The following is a 27,499-nucleotide window of genomic DNA, read 5'->3' as shown; positions in this document are numbered from 1 at the left end:
TCCTTCCTTCCTCATTGCAGGCGGGACGCAGGTAAGGAGATGTTCCTCGCTCCTGCGGCTTCATACAGTGATATGTGCTGCCGCAGGAATGAGGAACAACATCGTACTTGTCGCTGCAGCGAAATTATGGAGATGACCGACACTACACAGATCACCGATTTTCGACGCTTTTGCGATCGTTTATCGGTGCTTCTAGGTATTACACGTTGCGACGTCGTTACCGGCGCCGGATGTGCGTCACTTTCGATGTGACCCCGACGAGATCGCAGTAGCGATGTCACAATGTGCAAAGTACCCCTAAAGGCTACTTTACACACTGCGATATCGGTCCCGATATCGCTAGTGTGGGTAGCCGCCCCCATCTGTTGCGCGACACGGGCAAAATCGCTGCCCGTGCCGCACAACATCGCCCAGACCGGTCACACATACATACCTGTCCGGCGACGTCGCTGTGACGGGCGAACCGCCTCCTTTCTAAGGGGGCGGTCCGTGCGGCGTCACAGCGACGTCACTGAACCGCCGCCCAATAGCAGCGGAGGGGCGGAGCTGAGCGGGACGTAACATCCCGCCCACCTCCTTCATTCCGCATAGCGGCCGGGAGGCAGGTAAGGGGAGCTTCCTCGTTCCTGCGGCGTCACACGCAGCGATGTGTGCTGCCGCAGGAACGAGGAACAACCTCGTTACTGCTGCAGTAACGAGATTTGAGAATGGACCCCCGTGTCGCCGATAAGCGATTTTGCACATTTTTGCAACGATGCAAAATCGCTTATCGGTGTTACACGCAACGGCATCGCTAATGCGGCCGGATGTGCGTCACGAATTCCGTGACCCCAACGAGTTCGCATTAGCGATGTCGCAGCGTGTAAAGCCCGCTTTAGAGTTCAGCTCATGAAAAATTGAAGCAGAAACCAAGGTGTTGCGTTTATATATTTTTTCAGTGTATATATAGCAAGAGTTATGTAAATTGAAAGAGTCATGGTCTCCTTTGAAGCACATTCACTTGCTGTATTTCAACAACACTATAATAAGGGGGCACAGCGGTCTTCATTAGACCACCAACAGGCATAGGAACCCATCCATACTCTGCGATTGCATCATGAGAATATCAAACATATTCAATAATATTGTGCAGAGATTGTCACATCCACATTAGTCTATGTCCCCATTATGAAGCCATTTAAACTCTTTTATAAGTGTAATTAGAGGAAATTAAGGCGCATTGGGCAAGTTCACACCAATATGGTAAGAAAATACAATCTGGAAGAAGTCTTAAGCCCACTTTACACGTTGCAATTAGTTGTACAATCGCATTTGCGATGTGACACGCCCAGGTTGCATACGGGATCTTCTGAGATTGCATGTAGGTCGTTCATTTGCTGTCACACGTGCGTTAGTAGTCTATGTTAAATTGATCAATTTTGTGTGCGATCCTTTAGATCATGTGTTCTGTGACGTATGCATTGGGCACCTTTTTTTTTTTTTATTCATTGACTTGACAAGCGTGTGTAATGTATAGGGATACGTTTTTACTATGTCATCTGCCATTCAGCTCTGCTACATGGCCGCTGACAGCAGACACAGACAGCCATGCAGCAGAGCTGAATGGCAGATGACAGCAGACACAGACAGAGCCGCACTGTCAGAATGAACTCGGGTGAACTTCACCCGACTTCATTGTCATGCTGCGGCTCTGTCTGTGTCGCGTCTTGATTAGCGGTCACCCCTGAAGGACTCACCGGTGACCGCTAAACTCCTGAGTAACTGAATTGAGAAGCCCTCTCTCATATACTCACCGATCCCCGGCGCGGCGCTGCACGTCATTCACACTGCTCCGGCGGCTTTTACTATTTTGAAAAAGCCGGCCGCCCATTAAACAATCCCGTATTCCCTGCTTTCCCCGCCCACCGGCGCCTATGATTGGTTACAGTGAGACACGCCCCCACGCTGAGTGACAGGTGTCACACTGCACCCAATCACAGCAGCCGGTGGGCGTGTCTATACTGTGTAGTGAAATAAATAATTAAATAATTAAAAAAAACGGCGTGCGGTCCCCCCCAATTTTAAAACCAGCCAGATAAAGCCATACGGCTGAAGGCTGGTATTCTCAGGATGGGGAGCTCCACGTTATGGGGAGCCCCCCAGCCTAACAATATCAGCCAACAGCCGCCCAGAATTGCCGCATACATTAGATGCGACAGTTCTGGGACTGTACCCGGCTCTTCCCGATTTGCCCTGGTGCGTTGGCAAATCGGGGTAATAAGGAGTTATTGGAAGCCCATAGCTGCCAATAAGTCCTAGATTAATCATGTCAGGCATCTATGAGACACCCTCCATGATTAATCTGTAAGTGACAGTAAATAAACACACACACACACGAAAAAATCCTTTATTAGAAATAAAAAACACAAACATATACCCTGGTTAACCACTTTAATCAGCCCAAAAAAGCCCTCCATGTCCGGCGTAATCCAGGATGGTCCAGCGTCGCTTCCAGCGCTGCTGCATGGAGGTGACAGGAGCTGCAGAATACACAGCCGCTCCGGTCACTTCCACACAGCAACTGAAGACAGCCGTGCGATCAGCTGAGCTGTCAGTGAGGTTACCCGCTGTCACTGGATCCAGCGGTGGCCGCGGGTAACCTCAGTGACAGCTCAGCTGATCGCGCTACTCACCGCCGCTCCTCTCACCTCCACGCAGCAACTTAGGTGAGTAGCGCGATCACCTGAGCTGTCACTGAGGTTACCCGCGGCCACCGCTGGATCCAGTGACAGCGGGTAACCTCACTGACAGCTCAGCTGATCGCACGACTGTCTTCAGTTGCTGTGTGGAGCTGACAGGAGCGGCGGTGTATTCTGCAGCTTCGGTCACCTCCATGCAGCAGCGCTGGAAGCGACGCTGCATCATCCTGGATTACGCCGGACATGGAGGGCTTTTTTGGGCTGATTAAAGTGGTTAACCAGGGTATATGTTTGTGTTTTTTATTTCTAATAAAGGATTTTTTCGGGTGTGTGTGTTTATTTACTGTAATTTACAGATTAATCATAGAGGGTGTCTCATAGACGCCTGACATGATTAATCTAGGACTTATTGGCAGCTATGGGCTGCCAATAACTCCTTATTACCCTGATTTGCCAACGCACCAGGGCAAATCGGGAAGAGCCGGGTACAGTCCCAGAACTGTCGCATCTAATGTATGTGGCAATTCTGGGCGGCTGTTGGCTGATATTGTTAGGCTGGGGGGCTCCCCATAACGTGGAGCTCCCCATCCTGAGAATACCAGCCTTCAGCCGTATGGCTTTATCTGTTCTGGTTTTAAAATTGGGGGGGACCGCACGCCGTTTTTTTTAATTATTTAATTATTTATTTCACTACACAGTATAGACACGCCCACCGGCTGCTGTGATTGGGTGCAGTGTGACACCTGTCACTCAGCGTGGGGGCGTGTCTCACTGTAACCAATCATAGGCGCCGGTGGGCGGGGATAGCAGGGAATACAAGATTGTTTAATGGGCGGCCGGCTTTTTCAAAACAGTAAAAGCCGCCGGAGCAGTGTGAACGCCGTGCAGCGCCGGGGATCGGGGATCGGTGAGTATATGAGAGAGGGGGATAGACTGACATGGACAGAGAGAGAGGGACAGAGATAGTGACCGACTGACAGAGATTAGTGAATGACAGACATTGTGAGGCGCTTCAGAACGCAGCTTTTCAGCTGCGCTCTGAAGCGGACCTTTTTTAAGCTGCGGTGCAGAGCGCACACCTGCGCACATAGCATCAGACACCAAAATCGTATGAGGGATGTCACACGTTACAATTCACTAGGTTCGTGCAACAAAACGCTCAATTCTAGACAAAGATACGATGTGTTTGCGATCAACGGTTTTGCGTTCAATCCTGATCTCACGTAGGTGTCACACTTAGATACCTCACAAACAATGCCGGATGTGCGTCACTTACAACTTGACCCCAACGACGGATTGTGAGATATATTGAAGCAGGTGTAGTGGGCATTAGTTCTTAATTAGATTTTAACAAAAAACCCCAGCAGTGGCAACAACACTGAGTCTCCATGCAGTATACACTGGCTGCATGGGATCTAGATGATGAACTTATACTGTATATCTTACGCAATTTAACAAAGCCTTGGATTTAAAGGAAACCTGTCAGGTCCAATATGCACCCTGAACCACAAGCAGTTCTGGGTACATATTGCTAATCCCTGCCTAATCGTCCCTGTATACACTAGCATAGATAAAGAGATCTTTAGAAAGGGAATTTCTAAAGATCTTTTCCGTATTCTAATGAGCGAGGGGCCTAGTCCCCTGGGTATTAGTTCCCCTTTCTAGTCGGCTTCATTAGCATGTTAGTAAGCTCTTGTGGGCCCCTGTGGGTGTGCTATCATGATAATGTATACACAGTATCACAGGATGATCTCACTCACCTCTCCGTCGCCATCGCATTCAATGCTGGATTTTAGCTCAATGTGCATGACCCCGGAGTTTGGGTCATGTGCTCTACTTCAGTTTGAAGTCAGGATGCGTACACCCAAACTCTGGGGTCATGCGCACTGAGCAGAAATCCAGCATCAAGTGGCGATGGCGGCGGAGAGGTGAGTGAGATCATCCTGTGACGCTGCGTATTCAATAGCATATTAGCATACCCACAGGGATGTACTAACATGCTAATGGAGCTTACTAGCCAGGGGAACTAACGCCCAGGGGGCTACTGCCCTCACTCATTATTATATGGTAAAAGATCTTTAGAAATACTTTTTCTAAAGATCCCTTTATTTATGTTAGTGTATACAGAGACCGTTAAGGTACTGTCACACTAAACGACGCTCCAGCGATCCCACCAGCAACCTGACCTGGCAGGGATTGCTGGAGCATCGCTACACGGGTTGCTGGTGAGCTGTCACACAGGCAGATCTCACCAGCAACCAGTGACTAGCCCCCAGCCAGCAGTGACACATGGAAGCGATGCTGCGCTTGGTAACCAAGGTAAAGTAAGGTAAGCAACCCGATATTTACCTTGGTTACAAGCGCACACCGCTTAGCGCTGGCTCCCTGCACTCCTAGCCAGAGTACACATCGGGTTAATTACCCGATGTGTAGTCTGGTTATGTGTGCAGGGAGCAGGGAGCCGGCACTCGCCACGTGAGAGCGGCGGACGCTGGTAACGAAGGTAAATATCGGGTAACCAAGGAAAGGGCTCCTTGGTTACCCATTATTTACATTGGTTACCAGCGTCCGCAGAAGCTGGCTCCCTGCACATTCAGTTGTTGCTCTCTCGCTGTCACACACAGCGATGTGTGCTTCACAGCGGGAGAGCAACAACTAAAAAATGGTCCAGGACATTCCGCAACAACCAGCGACCTCACAGCAGGGGCCAGGTGGTTGCTGGATGTCACACACAGCAACATCGCTAGCAACATCGCTGCTACGTCACAAAAGTCGTGCCTCAGCAGCGATGTTGCTAGCGATGTTGCTAGCGATGTTGCTTAGTGTGACGGTACCTTTAGGCAGGGATTAGCAATATGCACCCAGAACTGCTCGTGGTTCTGGGTGCATATTACACCTAACAGGTTCCCTTTAACTATGTATTCTAGCCTTGCATATACTGTATATCACAAAAATGAGTACACCTCTCACATTTTTGTAAATATTTGATTTGATTTTTTCATGGGACAACACTGAAGATATGGCACTTTGATACAATGTAAAGTAGCCAGTGTACAGCTTGTATAATAGTGTAAATTTGGTGCCCTCTACGTATCTGAACACAAACAGCCATGAAATGTCTAAACTGATAGCTCAAAACTGAGTACACACCCAAGCAAAATTAGCCAAATTGTGCCCAATAAGCCACTTTCCCTCCATGGTGTATTGTGACTAATTAGTGTTACAATGTCTCAGGTGTGTTAAATTTGGTGTTATCGCTCACACACTCTTCCATACTAGTCACTGGAAGTTCAACATGGCTCCTCATGGCAAAGAATTGTCTGAATATCTGAAAAATAGAATTGTTGCTCTATGTACAGATGACCTAAGCTATAAGAAGAAGAATGCCGATACCCTGACTCAGAGCTGCAGCACGGTGGCCAAGACCATAAAGCGACTTAACAAGACAGGTTCCACTCAGAACAGGGATCACCATGGTCGACCAAAGAAGTTGAGTGAACATGCTCAGCGTCATATCAAGAGGTTTTCTTTTCAATATATATGTATGAATACGGCCATCATTGCTGAAAAGGTTAAAGGTGAAGGGGTTCAACCTGTCAGTGCTCAGATCATATGCAGCATACTACACCAAATTGGTCTGCATTGTTATCATCCCAGAAGGAAGCCCTAAGTTTTCTGATAACAAGTCGGTGGTCTGATGAATCCAAAATAAACTTTTTTGTTTCAGATGGTGTCAAGCATGTGTGGCGGCAACCAGGTGAGGAGTACATAGACAAGAGTGTCTTGCCCACAGTAAAGCATGGTGGTGGGAGTGTCATGGCTTGGGGCTGCATGAGTGCTGCCAGCTGTGGGGAACTAAAATTCATTGATTGAACGATGAATGCCAAAATTTACTGTGACATACTGAAGCAGAGTAAGATTCCCTCTCCTCGGAACCAGGCCGGCAGGACAGTTTTATAACATGGCTTTTTGTTCAGTCATTTAGAGGTAACACAAAATTTACACTGTAAGGCTGGTTTCAGACGTCCGTGTTTAAACAGGTACCAGCCACACGCATGGTTATGGTCATAAGTGTGACATCCGTGTTTGCATATGTGTGACACGTACCAGGTAAAACATGTGTCTCAGCAATGAAAAGATGTTCTATATCTACCTTTATCCAGCGATGCTGTATTCTGCTCTGCTGCCTCCTGCTCCTAACCCCCGCTCCTTATTTTCATTGATTATTCACTGCCTGAGGATTTGGAAGCCAGAGCATTGTGGGGACGGCGCCGGACAGCACAGCTGAGGACAGCACCGCCGGGGACATCGCCGGAGACATTGCCGGTGACAGGTAAGTATACAGCAGTTTGTGCAGTTACATCCAGGGGGTCATCTGAGTTCCCAATGAACTCTCATGAACCCCTGGAAGTCCCCATCGTCACACTTGCTCTAGTGCAGTTGTCGCAGGGGTGTCATCAGGAGGTCATCAGAGTTCATTTGGAAATCCGATGACCTCCTGGTTGTCCCTGCACACACACTGCTGGCAGGATACTCACCTGTCACTAGCGATGTCCCCAGCGATGCTGTCCTCGGCGGTGCTGTCTTGAGTGCTGTCACTGCGATGCCCCTGCTCCGAGCTGCTCACTGTAGTGAATAATCAATGAAAATAATGAGCGGGTCAGGAGCGGGAGGCAGCAGAGCCGGAGACAGCATCGCTGGATGCAGGTAAAAATAGAAAATCTTTTTATTTAAAAACCCGTGTTTTCTCTGGTACATATCACACTAATGTCACACAGATCACATGAATGTGCGGTCCGTGTGACACCCATGCTGCCAGAGGAAAAACAGACACTTCTCTGTTTGAAATAGCGGGGCCACACAGTCCATGTGTAAACACGGCCATGTGAGTACACAATAGGGTAACATGGGTACGTGTAACATCCGTGTTAAAAGCGGATGTTACACGTACCTAAAACATGGACGTCTGAAACCAGCCTTATAGAAGCTGTACATTGCTTAAAGGGAACCTGTCACCTAAAATATGCGTTCTGAGCTATCAGCAGACGCATATGTGCCCTAATTACACCTTCCTACCCATCCCTGTGCTATAAAATTGTATAATATGAAATAAAAAACGTTTTATTACCTTCATATTTCCTATGTAAATAACAGGGAATATGGTCACAGGGGTGGCTCCTTGCCCTGCATACTTTCTGTGGTATCACACCCCTGTGGGCGTGATACCATGGAGTCACATGAGTGACGTCACCGTCGCTCATTCTATCCTGTGCGCATTGTGGCAGGCTTCGTTTCCGGGTGTTCACGCTCCGGCTTCAGATGCGCACTGCGCATGCACAGTGCGCATCTGAAACTGACAAGGAGAATCCGGAAGAGAAGCCTGCCGCAATAGTTAGTGTAAACGCATGCAGGAAAGAATTTGTGACGGTGACGTTGCTCATGTGACTCCATGGTATCACGCCCACAGGGGCGTGATACTGCGGAAAAGTATGCAGGGCAAGGCGCCGCCCCTGTGACCATATTCCCTGTTATTTACATAGGAAATATAAAGGTAATAAAATGTTTTTTATTACTTTCATATCATACAATTTTACAGCACAGGGATGGGTAGGGAGGTGTAATTAGGGCACACATGCGTCTGCTGATAGCTCAGAGCGCATATTTTAGGGGACAGATTCCCTTTAACATTGCATTAACACTTAAAGTGTCAAATATATATATATATAGTGCATGTAAACATTTTTTTTACCATAGTTGATTTATTCTATTTTAATCTTTATTGCTGTCATTTATAAGTTTAAACAATATAGACAGAATGTGTGTAGTTTGAGTTACAAATATTTCTTGCAATTGGATTCCCTTAAATATTTTGCACCATTTGGCTTTTTTCTTTTTGTACGTTGATGACTGCAGAATCAGGTAACTAAAGGCCGCTTTACACGCTACGATATATCTAACGATATGTCGTCGGGGTCACGTCATTAGTGACGCACATCCGGCCTCATTTGACATATCGTAGCGTGTGACAGCTACGTGCGACTATGAACGAGCAAAAATACTCACCTTATCGTTGCTCGTTGACACGTTGTTCATTTTCAAAAAAATCGAACGTCCTTCTGTGCTCCGGTTATTCATCGTTCCCAAGGCAGCACACATCACACCGTGTGACACCCCGGGAACGATGAACTGCAGCTTACCTGCATCCCGCCGGCAATGCTGAAGGAAGGAGGTGGGCGGGATGTTTACATCCCCCTCATCTCCGCCCCTCCGCTTCTATTGGCCGGCCGCTGTGTAAAGTCGCTGTGACGCCGAATGTCCCTCCCCCTTCAGGAAGAGGATGTTCACCTCCCACAGCGAGGTCGTTTGGAAGGTAAGTACGTGTGACGGGGGTTTACGACTTTGTGTCACACGGGCAAGAAATTGCCTGCAACGCAAAAAGATGGGGGCGGGTGCGATCGCTCATGCGAACGCACGATAAGTCTATACGTGTAACGCAGCCTTTACAATACATGTGTAAGATTTTTTGCCATGGAGTTTGTAATTCTTACTGCTGTTTTTTGCTAAACTCCTTTGTGCTGACTTATGACCACATTAAGGCTATGTCCGCACTTTGCGTCGTCCTAAATGCATGTCAAAACGCATCCTCTGGCAGTAATTGATTTTGCCAAAGTTGCTTTTGACCACAAAATAGCGCTAAAAACGCATGCGTATTTACCGTGTTTTTGCTGCGTTTTTAGCGCTTTTTACCTGCTTTTCCATTGCCAAAACTCAGATGCGTTTTGAACACAAAGACACACCTAAATAAAGTTTTAACATACAAACACTAAAAAAAGGGGAAAAAAAATAAAACAAATTTAATTTATAAAATCATTATTAAAATAGTTGTTTTTAATAAAATTATAGCGGTTTTATACTATTTTTGACTAAAATATCAATAATCAAATAATTTCCTTTAATTTAATTTTCGGACTATGTGTGTGTGTAAAGGGACATATTATTCCATTATTTTGAAGTCAGAAAAGCATGCGTTTATGTAGTCCAAAAGACATTTTTTCTGCATTTAAAAAGCAGGTAAAACGCTGAAATTTGGATTTTGCTTGCTTTTTACAACTTCTCATTGACTTCAATGTAAGCAAAACGCAGCCCAAATGGCAAAAACAATTGCATGCTGCTTCTTTGAACGCATGGTTTTTGCCACAAATGATGCAAATTAAACGCTGCGTTTGGAAACGCTAAGTGCGGACTAGAAATCCCCATTTTCCATTGACTTTGCTGGAAAATCAAAATGCATGCCTGTTGGCATGAAAACGCTGCAGCTCAAAACGGACTTAAAAAGCAGCTGAAACGCAGGTGGAAACGCAAAGTGCGGACGTAGCCTAAAGATCAGCCTAACCTTGCTGTGATCTGCGGCCATAAATCAGCACAGAGAGAAGTTCAGTAATAAACTGATAAAAAAGCTACAAACTCCCTGCCAGAACAAGCTCACTGATGACTTCTCAGTTAACTCATTTAGCAACCAATAATATGTAGCTAAACAAAAGAGTAGATCAATATTTTTTTTATGAAAATCCAATAGCAAAAATTATTATAGCCCAAAATACAAGCATTAAAGTGAAAAAAAGTCCCTGATCGTGTCCATATTCTTCAAACACTTAAAGCGACAAACACCGAATTCTATATAAACATTCTGTGATTAGAGCTAGAACTCTCTTAGGCCTCTGCCACATTCACGTGAAAATCACGCACGTGCCGAGAGACACGTATTTCCCCTGCGTGTTGCGTGCAGGTAAGTACGTGTCTCTGGTACGTGCGGGACACGTGTGTTCTACGTGTGTTATCCGCGATAGCACACGTAGAACCGGTAATTAACATACTCACCTGGTCCTTCCTGCTGTCCGCGGTGCTGTCCATGGTGCTGATCCTCGGTCTCCAGTCCTTCCTCTCCCCGCTGCTGCCGGCCGCAGTGAAGTGAATATTAAATGAGCATAATGAGCGGCGGTCGGCAGCAAGAGGCAGCAGCGGCAGAGAAGGAGGGCTGGAGAAGGTGAGTAAATGTTTTTTTTTTTTTCACTGACACGTGTGTTTTCTCCGGCGCGTGTCACACGGGACCGCATCCACACTACACCCGTGTGGTACGGGTGCGGGCCGTGTGACACCCATGCTGCGGGTGAAAACACTGACATGTCAGCGCTTTGAAAAACGCACACACGTACCAACGCACATGGACACACGTTCCGTGTGGTTTTACGTGTGTGTGCCTGCTACAATAGGGTAGCATTGCTTAACGTGTCTCCGTGCCGCCGGTACGTGTAAAAAATGACAAACACGTGCCGGCGGCACGGATGTGTGTCGCAGGCCTTAGCAATGTCATTTAGATACCGCATAGCAAGTCTACATTTCATGAAATTGTTCGGTGGTCTGTGATCACAAATCTGTTCACATCTGCATTGTGAATCTCTTTACAATGACAGGTACAATGCTGTGCCGAATACATCATACAATACACGCCAGGGTTCAGTTCAGGTTTCCATATATTCCACATCATGCTATTCAAAACTGCACAAATTGCCAAGAAGTCTCCAAGCAAAGATATAAATGTAGCCAGCCAGGCACGCTGTTCAGAACTTTTAGTAATGCTGTAACTGTAGAAAATAAAAAAAGTTTTTAAACCCTATGGTACACTAACTGGGTCAAAGTATACAAAGTACAACTCTTACCATGCTGGGGTCATGTATAAAAAGACTGCCATACCATTCCAATTAACTTCGGAATATATTAGCTGTGTATTTATCCTGCACTGGAAATGTTGACAGCTCGTTCTTATCCTCTAATGCTGTAATTTATATTTAACTGATGTAAAGCTGACAAAAAGCATCCAGAGCGAGGCCCCAGGGACCAGGAGCTCAGCTGGCCACCTCCCGTAAGAAATCTTCTACTGCTAATATGGAACACAGACAAAAAGGTACAGCAGCACTCTGTGAGCGCCAAGACATATGCAAACATAGAATATATGAAATTGAAACTGCATTAATGCTATATAGACTTTACTAAAAAAATAGAAGCTTCTTTGTAAAAAAATTGGCCAATTCTTGTGTGGCCATCCACCGCAACAAGGTGACCTTTTTTGTTGGGACCCCATCCTAGTGTCATGTGTCTCCTGGATGAAAAGTCTACACATTTATGGGTAGAAAGGATCTGGCATTAACTAAAACCACTCTGTGGCTGATGTTTGCCCATCAGCCACAGGGCAGCCAATGAGCCATCGGGATAGGGTCCCATAAAAAGGTCAACTTGTTGTGGTTGATGGGCAACCAAGAATTGGTCAATTTTTGTGCAAAGAACCTTCATTTTTCTAAGTATATTCCATATAGCATTAACCCCTTTATGACTGAGGATGTAACGGTATGTCCTAAATCATAAAGGGGTAATCACCGCTGGCTGCTGCGATGAGCCAGTGGTGATGACCGCACATTTCTGCTGATTTGTACAGCAGACATGTGTGCTGCACAGGCGCATGTGGATCTGAAATCCACCTGCACCAGTTAACCCCTTAAATCACACTGTCAAAATGTGACAGTACGATTTACATAGCCACAGCGGGTAACGCACACTTACCTGCCGCCATCAGAGGCCCATGACATGATCATGAGGAGCCGATGGTTGCCAAGGCTTCTGTCACTATCATGACTCACGTCCTGCTACAGCTGGCAGATCGCTGGCTGTAACAGAAGATGAGCATTTCTGCTGATCTGAGCTGTGCAGCTCTAATGAGGAGAAATGAACAAGTGATCAGACAGCTGATCCTTATAGTCCCCTAGGGGAACTAGTAAAATAAAAAAAAGTAAAAAAAAAATTAAAAAATTTAATTAAAAACCTCAAAGTTCAAATCACACTGCATTCGCTCCATTGAAAATTAAAGGGTTAAAAAAATAAAAAATATACACACATTTGGTATTGCCGTCTTCATAAATGCCAGATTTATCAAAACATGAAATCAATTAATTTGATCAGTAAATGGGGTAGTGGGAAAAAAAATCCTAATGCCAAAATTGCGTTTTTTGGTCATCGCAAATTTTGCACAAAATGTAATAACAAGATATCAAAATGTAGCATCTGCACAAAATTGGTACCAATAAAAACCATCAGCTTAAGATGCAAAAAATAAGCCATTACTGAGCCCCATATTCTGAAAAATGAGAACGCTATGGGTTGCAGAAAATAGCACAAAAAGTGCGCCACGTTTTTTGGACAAAATTCTGAATTTTTTTTTAACCCCTTGGATAAAAGTAAATTTACACAAGTTTGGTGTTTACAAACTCGTACCAACCTGAGGCATCACAGCAACTCATCGGTTTTACCATATAGGGAACATGGTGAATAAAATATCCCAAAAATTATCATGCAATCGCACTTTTTTTGCAATTTTTCTGCACTTGGAATTTTTTTGCTGTTTTCCAAAAATAAAAAAGTTACGGTACTCGGAAGAAAGGAAGCAAAAAACAAAAATGAGAACCGGAATATTGCCTGGTGGTTAAAGGGTTAACGCAGTTTAAATTTCATACATTACTTCTAGATTGCTGCTGCACTTTTTTGTTTCTATTTTGTGTAGTCAAAGCAGTTGGCACCTGTTCACACATGTTATATTTGGAGATGCAGTTTTTTTTCTACTGCTAATATGGGTAGCTCTTAATGTTCTACACACAATTACAAGATTGTGTTTGTTTTAAAGAGTGATATAACATTCAAAATATGTATTACATAAATGTGAGTTTCCAGTTGCTTATGAATAACAATTATATAGCGTCTTACCTGCATTACGGCATCGCCTGTGAATAACACCCCACTCTGGTCGGCTGAGAAATAACACGAATTAACATTTAGAGAGTTTCACATAAATCGAGTACAAAATCAAATATAATTCTATATAACTATGGTTATTATCTATAGACACTTTAAGATATATTAGTTTTAGTAGAGAGGATACAATATAAATAATGTTAAAGGAAACCTATCACATCCTGCCCATAACCAAGCACAGCCTGAAGCACGGGCCATCTTCATCATTACATCTATGGTTTACTCCGAAATAATGTGGAGAATATGAAGTTGGAAACAGGGGCCATGGATGACATGACAAAAAAGAGTAAAGGCCCCATCACACGCAGCGACGTATCTAACAATATATCCCCGGGGTCACGGATTCTGTGACGCACATCCGGCCTCATTAGCGACGTAGTTGCATGTGACAGCAACGAGCGAGTGTTAACGATGGAAAATACTCACCTTATCGTCCATCGTTGACACGTCATTCATTTTCAAAATGTCGTTGATTGTAGAGGTCTCCGGTTGTTCGTCGTTCCCGAGGCAGCACACATCGCTATGTGTGACACCTCGGGAGCGACGAAGTACAGCTTACCTGCGGCCGCTGGGAATGCGGAAGGAAGGAGGTGGGCGGGATATTATGTTCCGCTCATCTCCGCCCCTCTGCTTCTATTGGACGGCTGCCGTGTGACGTCGCTGTGACGCTACATGAACCGCCCCCTCAGAAAGGACGCAGTTCGCCGGACACAGCCAAGTTGCTAGGCAGGTAAGTCCCGTGTGACGGGTCCGAACGATGTAGTGCGCCACGGGCAGTGATTTGCCCGTGATGCACAACCGATGGGGGCGGGTGCCTACATGAGCGATATCGCTGCGTGTAACACCCCCTTTATTCTGGAGGTAATGCTCAATCAATGTCTACCCAGCAAAGGTATCTCTCTATACACACATACACATATATTGAAAGACCAGTGTATCAGGCAAATCAGTAAAGACCTGCTTCCTTGACTAATTTTAGGCCACGTGCACACCTTCAGTATTTGGTGAATTTTTTTACCTCAGTATTTGTAGCCAAAACAGTGGGCGAAAAATCCAGAAGTGGTGACGTGTTTCTATTATACTTTTCCTCTGATTGTTCCACTCCTGGTTTTATCTTACAAATACTGAGGTTAAAAAAATCACCAATTACTCAATGTGTGCACGTGGCCTTAAGGCTGCTTTACACGGTACGACTGATTGTGCAATTTCACAATCGATCGTACCCGCCCCTGTCCTTTTTGCATCACGGGCAAATTGATGCCCGTGTCGCACAAAGTCGGTAACCCCTGTCACACGTACTTACCTCTCGTGCGACCACGCTGTGGGCGGCGAACGTCCACTTCCTGGAGTGGGAGGGACGTTCGGCGTCACAGCGACGTTACACGGTCGCCGGCCAATGGAAGCGGAGGGGCGGAGATGAGCGGGACATAAACATCCCGCCCACCTCCTTCCTTCACATAGCTGGCGGCGGCCGCGTGACGCAGGTGAGTTGCTGTTCATCGTTCCCGGGGTGTCACACGGAGCGGCGTGTGCTACCACGGAAACGATGAACAACTAAATTAAACGATATTTAGGAACCTAGCGACCAGTACACGACTCACGATTTGTAAGCGATACTGCGTCGCTAGGAGGTGTCACACAGGCCGGCATCGCCAGCGATGCCTGATGTGCGTCACAAAAACCATGACCCCGACGATCTATCGCACGATAGATTGTCTGGTGTAAAGCAGCCTTTAGGGTATGTGCCCATGGGGAAAGTGTCCTGCGTATATATCCAAAGGACATTCCTCAGGAGCTCCCAGTAATCTGCAGCACAACTTTGTCTGTTTTAATTGAGGATACAAGACCATGGCTTCGGCACTGCATCCTCAATGCAGAACAAGTGCTGGAGTGATCAGAGCGTTCATACTTACCTCTAGTGATGAGCGAGTACTAAAATGCTCGGGAGCTCGAGGCTCGGGCCGAGCATCTCAAAATACTCGTGTACTCGGCCCGAGCACCGAGCCCAATGTTATCCTATGGGAGACCCGAGTATTATTCTGAAATGACCACCGGCAGCATGTAGAAACCATAAAACTGTAAATTAAAAAAAAAAAAGTGCGTGTGTGTGTAAGCGTGCATATATATATACACGCGGAGTGGAGTGCAGGAGGGGCCGTAGCCGAGCGGGGAAGTGTCGGGCTAAAGGCACGGTCATGCTGTGAGGGCCGGCCAATCACTGCAATTCCACAAGTAACAGGGCTGTGGCATTGCAGTGGTCTGCCAGCCAATCCCTGCATAAGGGATGGCTGTAAAAAGAGCGCCAACATGTAGACCACGAGTACAGCACGAGTATCGCGAAATTACTCGGTCCCCGCCGAGTAGCCCGAGTACAGTGATACTCGTGCGAGTACCGAGTAGTGACAAGCATACTCGCTCAACACTACTTACCTCCATTAGGCAGCACTTCCCTCTCTAACCGTGTCTGTCTACTAGAGATGAGCGAACCGGTCGCGGTTCGGCTCGAGGTTGGTTCGCCGAACGGACCTCCCGTTCGAGTTCGGTTCGTCGAACGTTCGACGAACCGAACTCGAACTGCATAGGAAACAATGGCAGGCAATCACAAACACAGAAAAACACCTAGAAAACACCCTCAAAGGTGTCCTAAAGGTGACAAACAACTCAAACACATTGGAAAGTGACAAGGACATATACTCATGCGAAAACAAAACAGCTGGACAAGGAAAAAGAGGAGGACACACAGATATAGGCATGGCACGCCCTTCTAAAATCATGTAAAACACCGCAAGGTGACTCCAAGCGGAGTCTCCCTTTTTTCCAAAAATTGGGTTACACACACACCCACCCCTTCAGTGGTAGCACTTGTGCCCCAGTTGCACACTTCACAGCTAGATTTGCATCAAGCACATTCAAAAATACGCCATAATTAACCGTCCCCAGGATGACACCAGGGTAGGTAGCTAAGTCTTTCCTGATCCCAGCTCTGTGCAGCTTGGATCATTTATAAAAAACACAGCAATCAAGGGTTACTCCAAGCGGAGTCTCCCTTTTTTCCAAAAATTGGGCCCCACACACACCCACCCCTTCAGTGGCAGCAGTTGTGCCCTAGTTGTACACTTCACAGCTACATTTGCATCAAGCACATTCAAAAATACGCCATTCTTATCCGTCCCCAGGATGACACCGGGGTAGGTAGCAAAGTCTTTCCTGATCCCAGCTCTGTTCATCTTGGCTTCTTTTAAAAACAATGTAAGCAAGGGTTACTCCAAGCGGAGTCTCCCTTTTTTCCAAAAATTGGGCCCCACACACACCCACCCCTTCAGTGGCAGCAGTTGTGCCCTAGTTGTACACTTCACAGCTACATTTGCATCAAGCACATTCAAAAATACGCCATTCTTATCCGTCCCCAGGATGACACCGGGGTAGGTAGCAAAGTCTTTCCTGATCCCAGCTCTGTTCATCTTGGCTTCTTTTAAAAACACATCAAGCAAGGGTTACTCCAAGCGGAGTCTCCCTTTTTTTCCAAAAATTGGGCCCCACACACCCACCCATTCAGTGGCAGCAGTTGTGCCCCAGTTGTACACTTCACAGCTAGATTTGCATCAAGCACATTCAAAAATACGTCATTCTTATCCGTCCCCAGGATGACACCGGGGTAGGTAGCAAAGTCTTTCCTGATCCCAGCTCTGTTCATCTTGGCTTCTTTTAAAAACACATCAAGCAAGGGTTACTCCAAGCGGAGTCTCCCTTTTTTCCAAAAATTGGGCCCCACACACACCCACCCCTTCAGTGGCAGCAGTTGTGCCCTAGTTGTACACTTCACAGCTACATTTGCATCAAGCACATTCAAAAATACGCCATTCTTATCCATCCCCAGGATGACACCGGGGTAGGTAGCAAAGTCTTTGCTGACCCATGACTTGTTCATCTTGGCTTCTTTTAAAAACAATGTAAGCAAGGGTTACTCCAAGCGGAGTCTCCCTTTTTTCCAAAAATTGGGCCCCACACACACCCACCCCTTCAGTGGCAGCAGTTGTGCCCTAGTTGTACACTTCACAGCTACATTTGCATCAAGCACATTCAAAAATACGCCATTCTTATCCGTCCCCAGGATGACACCGGGGTAGGTAGCAAAGTCTTTCCTGATCCCAGCTCTGTTCATCTTGGCTTCTTTTAAAAACAATGTAAGCAAGGGTTACTCCAAGCGGAGTCTCCCTTTTTTCCAAAAATTGGGCCCCACACACACCCACCCCTTCAGTGGCAGCAGTTGTGCCCTAGTTGTACACTTCACAGCTAGATTTGCATCAAGCACATTCAAAAATACGTCATTCTTATCCGTCCCCAGGATGACACCGGGGTAGGTAGCAAAGTCTTTCCTGATCCCAGCTCTGTTCATCTTGGCTTCTTTTAAAAACACATCAAGCAAGGGTTACTCCAAGCGGAGTCTCCCTTTTTTCCAAAAATTGGGCCCCACACACACCCACCCCTTTAGTGGCAGCAGTTGTGCCCTAGTTGTACACTTCACAGCTACATTTGCATCAAGCACATTCAAAAATACGTCATTCTTATCCGTCCCCAGGATGACACCGGGGTAGGTAGCAAAGTCTTTCCTGATCCCAGCTCTGTTCATCTTGGCTTCTTTTAAAAACACATCAAGCAAGGGTTACTCCAAGCGGAGTCTCCCTTTTTTCCAAAAATTGGGCCCTACACACACCCACCCCTTCAGTGGCAGCAGTTGTGCCCTAGTTGTACACTTCACAGCTACATTTGCATCAAGCACATTCAAAAATAAGCCATTCTAATCCATCCCCAGGATGACACCGGGGTAGGTAGCAAAGTCTTTGCTGACCCATGACTTGTTCATCTTGGCTTCTTTTAAAAACAATGTAAGCAAGGGTTACTCCAAGCGGAGTCTCCCTTTTTTCCAAAAATTGGGCCCCACACACACCCACCCCTTCAGTGGCAGCAGTTGTGCCCTAGTTGTACACTTCACAGCTACATTTGCATCAAGCACATTCAAAAATACGCCATTCTTATCCGTCCCCAGGATGACACCGGGGTAGGTAGCAAAGTCTTTCCTGATCCCAGCTCTGTTCATCTTGGCTTCTTTTAAAAACACATCAAGCAAGGGTTACTTCAAGCGGAGTCTCCCTTTTTTTCCAAAAATTGGGCCCCACACACCCACCCATTCAGTGGCAGCAGTTGTGCCCCAGTTGTACACTTCACAGCTAGATTTGCATCAAGCACATTCAAAAATACGTCATTCTTATCCGTCCCCAGGATGACACCGGGGTAGGTAGCAAAGTCTTTCCTGATCCCAGCTCTGTTCATCTTGGCTTCTTTTAAAAACACATCAAGCAAGGGTTACTCCAAGCGGAGTCTCCCTTTTTTCCAAAAATTGGGCCCCACACACCCACCCATTCAGTGGCAGCAGTTGTGCCCCAGTTGTACACTTCACAGCTAGATTTGCATCAAGCACATTCAAAAATACGCCATAATTAACCGTCCCCAGGATGACACCAGGGTAGGTAGCAAAGTCTTTCCTGATCCCAGCTCTGTTCATCTTGGCTTCTTTTAAAAACACATCAAGCAAGGGTTACTCCAAGCGGAGTCTCCCTTTTTTCCAAAAATTGGGCCCCACACACACCCACCCCTTCAGTGGCAGCAGTTGTGCCCTAGTTGTACACTTCACAGCTACATTTGCATCAAGCACATTCAAAAATACGCCATTCTTATCCGTCCCCAGGATGACACCGGGGTAGGTAGCAAAGTCTTTCCTGATCCCAGCTCTGTTCATCTTGGCTTCTTTTAAAAACACATCAAGCAAGGGTTACTCCAAGCGGAGTCTCCCTTTTTTTCCAAAAATTGGGCCCCACACACCCACCCATTCAGTGGCAGCAGTTGTGCCCCAGTTGTACACTTCACAGCTAGATTTGCATCAAGCACATTCAAAAATACGTCATTCTTATCCGTCCCCAGGATGACACCGGGGTAGGTAGCAAAGTCTTTCCTGATCCCAGCTCTGTTCATCTTGGCTTCTTTTAAAAACACATCAAGCAAGGGTTACTCCAAGCGGAGTCTCCCTTTTTTCCAAAAATTGGGCCCCACACACCCACCCATTCAGTGGCAGCAGTTGTGCCCCAGTTGTACACTTCACAGCTAGATTTGCATCAAGCACATTCAAAAATACGCCATAATTAACCGTCCCCAGGATGACACCGGGGTAGGTAGCAAAGTCTTTCCTGATCCCAGCTCTGTTCATCTTGGCTTCTTTTAAAAACACAGCAAGCAAGGGTTACTCCAAGCGGAGTCTCCCTTTTTTCCAAAAATTGGGCCCCACACACACCCACCCCTTCAGTGGCAGCAGTTGTGCCCTAGTTGTACACTTCACAGCTACATTTGCATCAAGCACATTCAAAAATACGCCATTCTTATCCGTCCCCAGGATGACACCGGGGTAGGTAGCAAAGTCTTTCCTGATCCCAGCTCTGTTCATCTTGGCTTCTTTTAAAAACACATCAAGCAAGGGTTACTCCAAGCGGAGTCTCCCTTTTTTTCCAAAAATGGTGCCCCACACACCCACCCATTCAGTGGCAGCAGTTGTGCCCCAGTTGTACACTTCACAGCTAGATTTGCATCAAGCACATTCAAAAATATGTCATTCTTATCCGTCCCCAGGATGACACCGGGGTAGGTAGCAAAGTCTTTCCTGATCCCAGCTCTGTTCATCTTGGCTTCTTTTAAAAACACATCAAGCAAGGGTTACTCCAAGCGGAGTCTCCCTTTTTTCCAAAAATTGGGCCCCACACACACCCACCCCTTCAGTGGCAGCAGTTGTGCCCTAGTTGTACACTTCACAGCTACATTTGCATCAAGCACATTCAAAAATACGCCATTCTTATCCATCCCCAGGATGACACCGGGGTAGGTAGCAAAGTCTTTGCTGACCCATGACTTGTTCATCTTGGCTTCTTTTAAAAACAATGTAAGCAAGGGTTACTCCAAGCGGAGTCTCCCTTTTTTCCAAAAATTGGGCCCCACACACACCCACCCCTTCAGTGGCAGCAGTTGTGCCCTAGTTGTACACTTCACAGCTACATTTGCATCAAGCACATTCAAAAATACGCCATTCTTATCCGTCCCCAGGATGACACCGGGGTAGGTAGCAAAGTCTTTCCTGATCCCAGCTCTGTTCATCTTGGCTTCTTTTAAAAACACATCAAGCAAGGGTTACTCCAAGCGGAGTCTCCCTTTTTTTCCAAAAATTGGGCCCCACACACCCACCCATTCAGTGGCAGCAGTTGTGCCCCAGTTGTACACTTCACAGCTAGATTTGCATCAAGCACATTCAAAAATACGTCATTCTTATCCGTCCCCAGGATGACACCGGGGTAGGTAGCAAAGTCTTTCCTGATCCCAGCTCTGTTCATCTTGGCTTCTTTTAAAAACACAGCAAGCAAGGGTTACTCCAAGCGGAGTCTCCCTTTTTTCCAAAAATTGGGCCCCACACACACCCACCCCTTCAGTGGCAGCAGTTGTGCCCTAGTTGTACACTTCACAGCTACATTTGCATCAAGCACATTCAAAAATACGCCATTCTTATCCGTCCCCAGGATGACACCGGGGTAGGTAGCAAAGTCTTTCCTGATCCCAGCTCTGTTCATCTTGGCTTCTTTTAAAAACACATCAAGCAAGGGTTACTCCAAGCGGAGTCTCCCTTTTTTTCCAAAAATTGGGCCCCACACACCCACCCATTCAGTGGCAGCAGTTGTGCCCCAGTTGTACACTTCACAGCTAGATTTGCATCAAGCACATTCAAAAATACGTCATTCTTATCCGTCCCCAGGATGACACCGGGGTAGGTAGCAAAGTCTTTCCTGATCCCAGCTCTGTTCATCTTGGCTTCTTTTAAAAACACAGCAAGCAAGGGTTACTCCAAGCGGAGTCTCCCTTTTTTTCCAAAAATTGGGCCCCACACACCCACCCATTCAGTGGCAGCACTTGTGCCCTAGTTGCAAACAGGATGTTTTGATTTGCATCAAGCACATTCCAAATCAACAAGCATTTACTCTCCCCAGGATGACACAGGGGTAGTAAATTCCTTCTGGATCCATGACTTGTTCATTTTGATGAACGTCAGTCTGTCCACATTGTCACTGGACAGACGCGTGCGCTTATCTGTCAGCACACACCCAGCAGCACTGAATACACGTTCAGAGACAACGCTGGCAGCTGGACACGACAAAATCTCCAAGGCGTAAGTTGCGAGCTCTGGCCATTTTTCTAGGTTTTAAGCCCAAAAGGAGCAAGGCTCCAGTTGCACAGTCATGGCATCGATGTTCATTTGGAGATACTCCTGTATCATCCTCTCCAGCCGTTGACTATGTGTCAGACTTGTTGTCTCTGGTGGCCTTGCAAAAGAGGGTCTAAAAAAATTATGAAAAGATTCCATAAAATTGCTGTTACCGGCACCAGATACGGTCCTACTGGTACGGGTAGACTGTTGAAGATGACGAGACCGTCCCATGTTTGTCAAGTTACAACTGGGAGATTCACTCCCTGCACCTGCACGGTTGTTTGGTGGAAAAGCCGAGCTAAGATCTAGTAACAGCTTCTGCTGATACTCCTGCATACGTGCGTCCCTTTCTATGGCTGGAATTATGTCACAAAATTTGGACTTGTACCGGGGATCTAATAGTGTGGCAATCCAGTAGTCATCATCACTTCTAATTTTGACAATACGACTGTCATGTTGGAGGTAGTGCAACAAAAAGGCACTCATGTGTCTTGCGCAGCCATGCGGACCAAGTCCACGCTGTGTTTGTGGCATAGAGGTGCTACCCGTTCTTTCTTCCTCTGACATCTGACCCCAACCTCTTTCAACTGAAATTTGACCAAGGTCTCCCTCATCCGCTGAGTCTTCCATGTCCATGGACAGTTCGTCCTCCATTTCTTCATGTTCTCCTGCACCTTGCTCAACATTTCGCCTGCTACTATGCGCCCTTGTCGATCCCTGTCCCCCTTGGTCCCATGCCTGCTGCGTTGGTGATGATGAACGTCTGGACCTTGGTGATGTTGTTGTCCCTTGCGCATATGAATCCTCCTGTAGTTCCTCCCCTTCATGTTGTCCCACCCCCTGACTCCGAATAGTGTTTAGCGTGTGCTCCAGCATGTAAATGACTGGAATCGTCATGCTGATAATGGCATTGTCAGCGCTAAACATATTCGTCGCCATGTCGAAACTGTGCAGAAGGGTGCATAGGTCCTTGATCTGAGACCACTCCATCAGGGTGATCTGCCCCACCTCTGCATCTCGTTGGCCCAGGCTATACGTCATGACGTATTGCACCAGGGCTCTGCGGTGCTGCCACAGTCGCTGTAACATGTGGAGAGTTGAATTCCAGCGTGTCGCCACATCGCATTTCAGGCGATGAACCGGCAGGCCGAAAGACTTCTGGAGCGATGCAAGTCGCTCAGCTGCGGCGCTTGAACGGCGGAAGTGAGCAGACAGTTTTCGTGCCCTGTTCAGAAGGCCATCTAGGCCGGGATAGTGTGTTAAAAATTGCTGCACGACAAGGTTCAACACGTGAGCCATACAAGGTACGTGTGTCACCTTGCCCAGGCGAAGGGCCGCACCCAGGTTTGCAGCATTGTCGCACACGGCCTTACCAGGCTGCAGGTTGAGTGGAGACAACCATTTATTAAACTCGGACCGCAGAGCTGACCACAACTCCTCAGCTGTGTGACTCTTATTACCAAGACATGTCAAGCTAAAGACCGCCTGATGCCGTTGCGCTCTGCTGCCAGCATAGTAATGAGGGGTGCGTGATTCCTTCTGCGCAGTGAGAACGCTGGTGGCCTGACCAGGCAGGCTTGGGGCGGAGGTGGAGGACCCAGATGAGGTGGAGGATGCAGAAGCAGTGGCGGAACTTGGACAGACAGAGGATTGACACACAAGTCGTGGGGACGGCAAGACTTGTGCAGCAGACCCTTCACCATCTATCACCATAGTTACCCAGTGCCCAGTCAGCGACATGTAACGTCCCTGTCCATGCTTACTGGTCCAAGTATCGGTGGTGAAATGCACCCGTTCACACACAGAGTTTCTCAAGGAAGCGGTGATGTTGTGTGCGACATGCTGGTGTAGCGCGGGCACACCTTTCTTAGAGAAGTAGTGGCGACTAGGCATCTGGTACTGGGGCACAGCGACAGACATAAGGTCTCTAAAATCCTGTGTGTCCACTAGGCGGAAAGGCAGCATTTCGGTAGCCAACAGCTTACAGAGGGATAGAGTCAACCTCTTAGCTTTGTCATGGGTCGGAGGAAGTGGCCTTTTATTTGACCACATCTGAGGGACAGAGATCTGGCTGCTGTGTGTAGACGGTGTTGAGTAGGGTGTCCCTGGAAAAATGCAGGTTTGTGAGGAAAGTGCAGGCGGAGACATGATGTTGCCTTCATCCAACGTTGGTGCTATCGATGTCTGAGAGAGCTGTACACACTCACTTGTTTCCCCTTCCAAACCAACTGACGACCTTACAAGCAAACTGCCTGTTGCGGTTACAGTGGTGGAAGTTTTGCGTGGAAAAACAGGTGTGACAGCTGTCCCCACAGTCCTAGAAGATGAAGAGCGCGCGGATGCACTGGAAGGGGCGGGCGGTGGATGGTTCGCTCCGCTAGGCCGCATTGCAGCACGGTGAGCTTCCCACCGGGACTTATGATATTTAGTCATGTGACGATTCATGGAAGAAGTTGTCAAACTGCTGAGGTTTTGACCTCTACTAACAGAATCATGACAAATGTTACATATCACATGAGTTGGGCGATCTTTTTCGATGTGAAAAAAGGACCAGGCTAGGCAAGGCTTAGAGGCCATGCGACCTGTTGATCCACCCCGAATAATGCTCATAGGCAGAGTGGTGGCTGAGGATGCAGTTGTAGACGTGCTACCAGTGCTCCGACTCTGTCCAGGAAGGCGCAAGGTAACTTCGTCGTCGGTTGCATCATCCTCCACCGCCTCTGTTGACCTCCTCGAGTGCCTGACTGGGGGTTGACAGTAGGTGGGATCTAGAACGTCATCATCAATTGTTGTGTTTGCACTCCCCTCCCCCTCAGACCGAGCCTCTTCTTGCCCTGACCGAATATTTAAGTTGTCATCCCAATCGGGTATCTGCGTCTCATCTTCATCAGTATGTTCCTCATTGTCTATAACCACAGGTGTTACAGTTTGTGACAAAGGGTCAACATTATGCTCAGAAACTTGGTCCTCACGGCCTGAATCAGAGTCACAAAGGTTCTGGGCATCACTGCAGACCATTTCCTGTTCTGTACTCACTGTAGCTTGGGAGCAGACCTCTGATTCCCAGGCTATAGTGTGACTGAACAGCTCTGCAGACTCAGCCATCTCAGTTCCACCATACTGTGCAGGGCTGATGGAGACTTCAGAGCTGGGAGAAATCAAGTGTGATTGGGATGACAACTCAGAGGACTGGTGTTTTTTGGATGCGGTACTTGAAGTGGCTGAGAGGACACTTGTTGGACCACTTGAGATCCATTCAAGCATTTTCCTTTTTTGCCCATCATCTACCTTTGTTCCTCTTGTTCGTGTCCGTAAAAAAGGGAGCACATCGGATTGTCCACAATAAGTAGTAGACATCTTACTTTTGCTAGTAGATGGTCTATCTGCAGCAGATGATAATGGAGCTTTGCCACCTTCCCCACTGACAAAACCTTTTTTGCCTTTTCCACCACGCCTCTTCCCCTTTCCACCAGCATCTGTCATTTTGCCACTCATGTTGATTGCGACAAGATTGTGGACTGAAAATGTGGTAGTAAAAATTGAGAGGTGGTGAAGATTGCAGTGGTGGTCTAGCTTTATTAACAGCAGAATAATAAAGAATAAATATCCCTGACAATGTAACTTAGTTATAATTAGTTGGAGTGTGCAACGCAGGCAGACGTGCTGCAAATGTCTTGGCACTAGTGGGACTAAAGCAAAGTCCAATAGCCACGTATAGGATGCCACTAGGTACACTGAGTGTTTGCTAGTATAATGGCTTAGTTATAATTAGTTGGAGTGTGCAACGCAGGCAGATGCGCTCTGCAAATGTCTTGGCACTAGTGGGACTATAGCAAAGTCCAATAGCCACGTATAGGATGCCACTAGGTACACTGAGTGTGTGCTAGTATAATGGCTTAGTTATAATTAGTTGGAGTGTGCAACGCAGGCAGATGCGCTCTGCAAATGTCTTGGCACTAGTGGGACTATAGCAAAGTCCAATAGCCACGTATAGGATGCCACTAGGTACACTGAGTGTGTGCTAGTATAATGGCTTAGTTATAATTAGTTGGAGTGTGCAACGCAGGCAGATGCGCTCTGCAAATGTCTTGGCACTAGTGGGACTATAGCAAAGTCCAATAGCCACGTATAGGATGCCACTAGGTACACTGAGTGTGTGCTAGTATAATGGCTTAGTTATAATTAGTTGGAGTGTGCAACGCAGGCAGATGCGCTCTGCAAATGTCTTGGCACTAGTGGGACTATAGCAAAGTCCAATAGCCACGTATAGGATGCCACTAGGTACACTAAGTGTTTGCTAGTATAATGGCTTAGTTATAATTAGTTGGAGTGTGCAACGCAGGCAGATGCGCTCTGCAAATGTCTTGGCACTAGTGGGACTATAGCAAAGTCCAATAGCCACGTATAGGATGCCACTAGGTACACTGAGTGTGTGCTAGTATAATGGCTTAGTTATAATTAGTTGGAGTGTGCAACGCAGGCAGATGCGCTCTGCAAATGTCTTGGCACTAGTGGGACTATAGCAAAGTCCAATAGCCACGTATAGGATGCCACTAGGTACACTGAGTGTGTGCTAGTATAATGGCTTAGTTATAATTAGTTGGAGTGTGCAACGCAGGCAGATGCGCTCTGCAAATGTCTTGGCACTAGTGGGACTATAGCAAAGTCCAATAGCCACGTATAGGATGCCACTAGGTACACTAAGTGTTTGCTAGTATAATGGCTTAGTTATAATTAGTTGGAGTGTGCAACGCAGGCAGATGCGCTCTGCAAATGTCTTGGCACTAGTGGGACTATAGCAAAGTCCAATAGCCACGTATAGGATGCCACTAGGTACACTAAGTGTTTGCTAGTATAATGGCTTAGTTATAATTAGTTGGAGTGTGCAACGCAGGCAGATGCGCTCTGCAAATGTCTTGGCACTAGTGGGACTATAGCAAAGTCCAATAGCCACGTATAGGATGCCACTAGGTACACTGAGTGTGTGCTAGTATAATGGCTTAGTTATAATTAGTTGGAGTGTGCAACGCAGGCAGATGCGCTCTGCAAATGTCTTGGCACTAGTGGGACTATAGCAAAGTCCAATAGCCACGTATAGGATGCCACTAGGTACACTGAGTGTGTGCTAGTATAATGGCTTAGTTATAATTAGTTGGAGTGTGCAACGCAGGCAGATGCGCTCTGCAAATGTCTTGGCACTAGTGGGACTATAGCAAAGTCCAATAGCCACGTATAGGATGCCACTAGGTACACTGAGTGTGTGCTAGTATAATGGCTTAGTTATAATTAGTTGGAGTGTGCAACGCAGGCAGATGCGCTCTGCAAATGTCTTGGCACTAGTGGGACTATAGCAAAGTCCAATAGCCACGTATAGGATGCCACTAGGTACACTGAGTGTGTGCTAGTATAATGGCTTAGTTATAATTAGTTGGAGTGTGCAACGCAGGCAGATGCGCTCTGCAAATGTCTTGGCACTAGTGGGACTATAGCAAAGTCCAATAGCCACGTATAGGATGCCACTAGGTACACTAAGTGTTTGCTAGTATAATGGCTTAGTTATAATTAGTTGGAGTGTGCAACGCAGGCAGATGCGCTCTGCAAATGTCTTGGCACTAGTGGGACTATAGCAAAGTCCAATAGCCACGTATAGGATGCCACTAGGTACACT

General features: G+C 46.8%; 1 protein-coding gene across 2 annotated transcripts in view; it reads right to left on the bottom strand.

Moving 5' to 3' along the window:
* Positions 1 to 27,499, bottom strand: part of SNTG2 (syntrophin gamma 2) — an 873,134-nt gene that overhangs the window by 392,939 nt on the left and 452,696 nt on the right. For both annotated transcript variants that reach the window (XM_075341061.1, XM_075341060.1), the window contains exon 5: positions 13,488 to 13,531. In XM_075341061.1, coding sequence (XP_075197176.1) covers positions 13,488 to 13,531 — 44 coding nt within the window. The remainder of the gene's footprint in view (positions 1 to 13,487; positions 13,532 to 27,499) is intronic.

Source organism: Anomaloglossus baeobatrachus, chromosome 3 (assembly GCF_048569485.1).
Source record: "Anomaloglossus baeobatrachus isolate aAnoBae1 chromosome 3, aAnoBae1.hap1, whole genome shotgun sequence".
In the NCBI taxonomy this organism is placed as follows: Eukaryota; Metazoa; Chordata; class Amphibia; order Anura; family Aromobatidae; genus Anomaloglossus; species Anomaloglossus baeobatrachus.
This window is presented reverse-complemented; position numbering and strand designations above follow the sequence as displayed.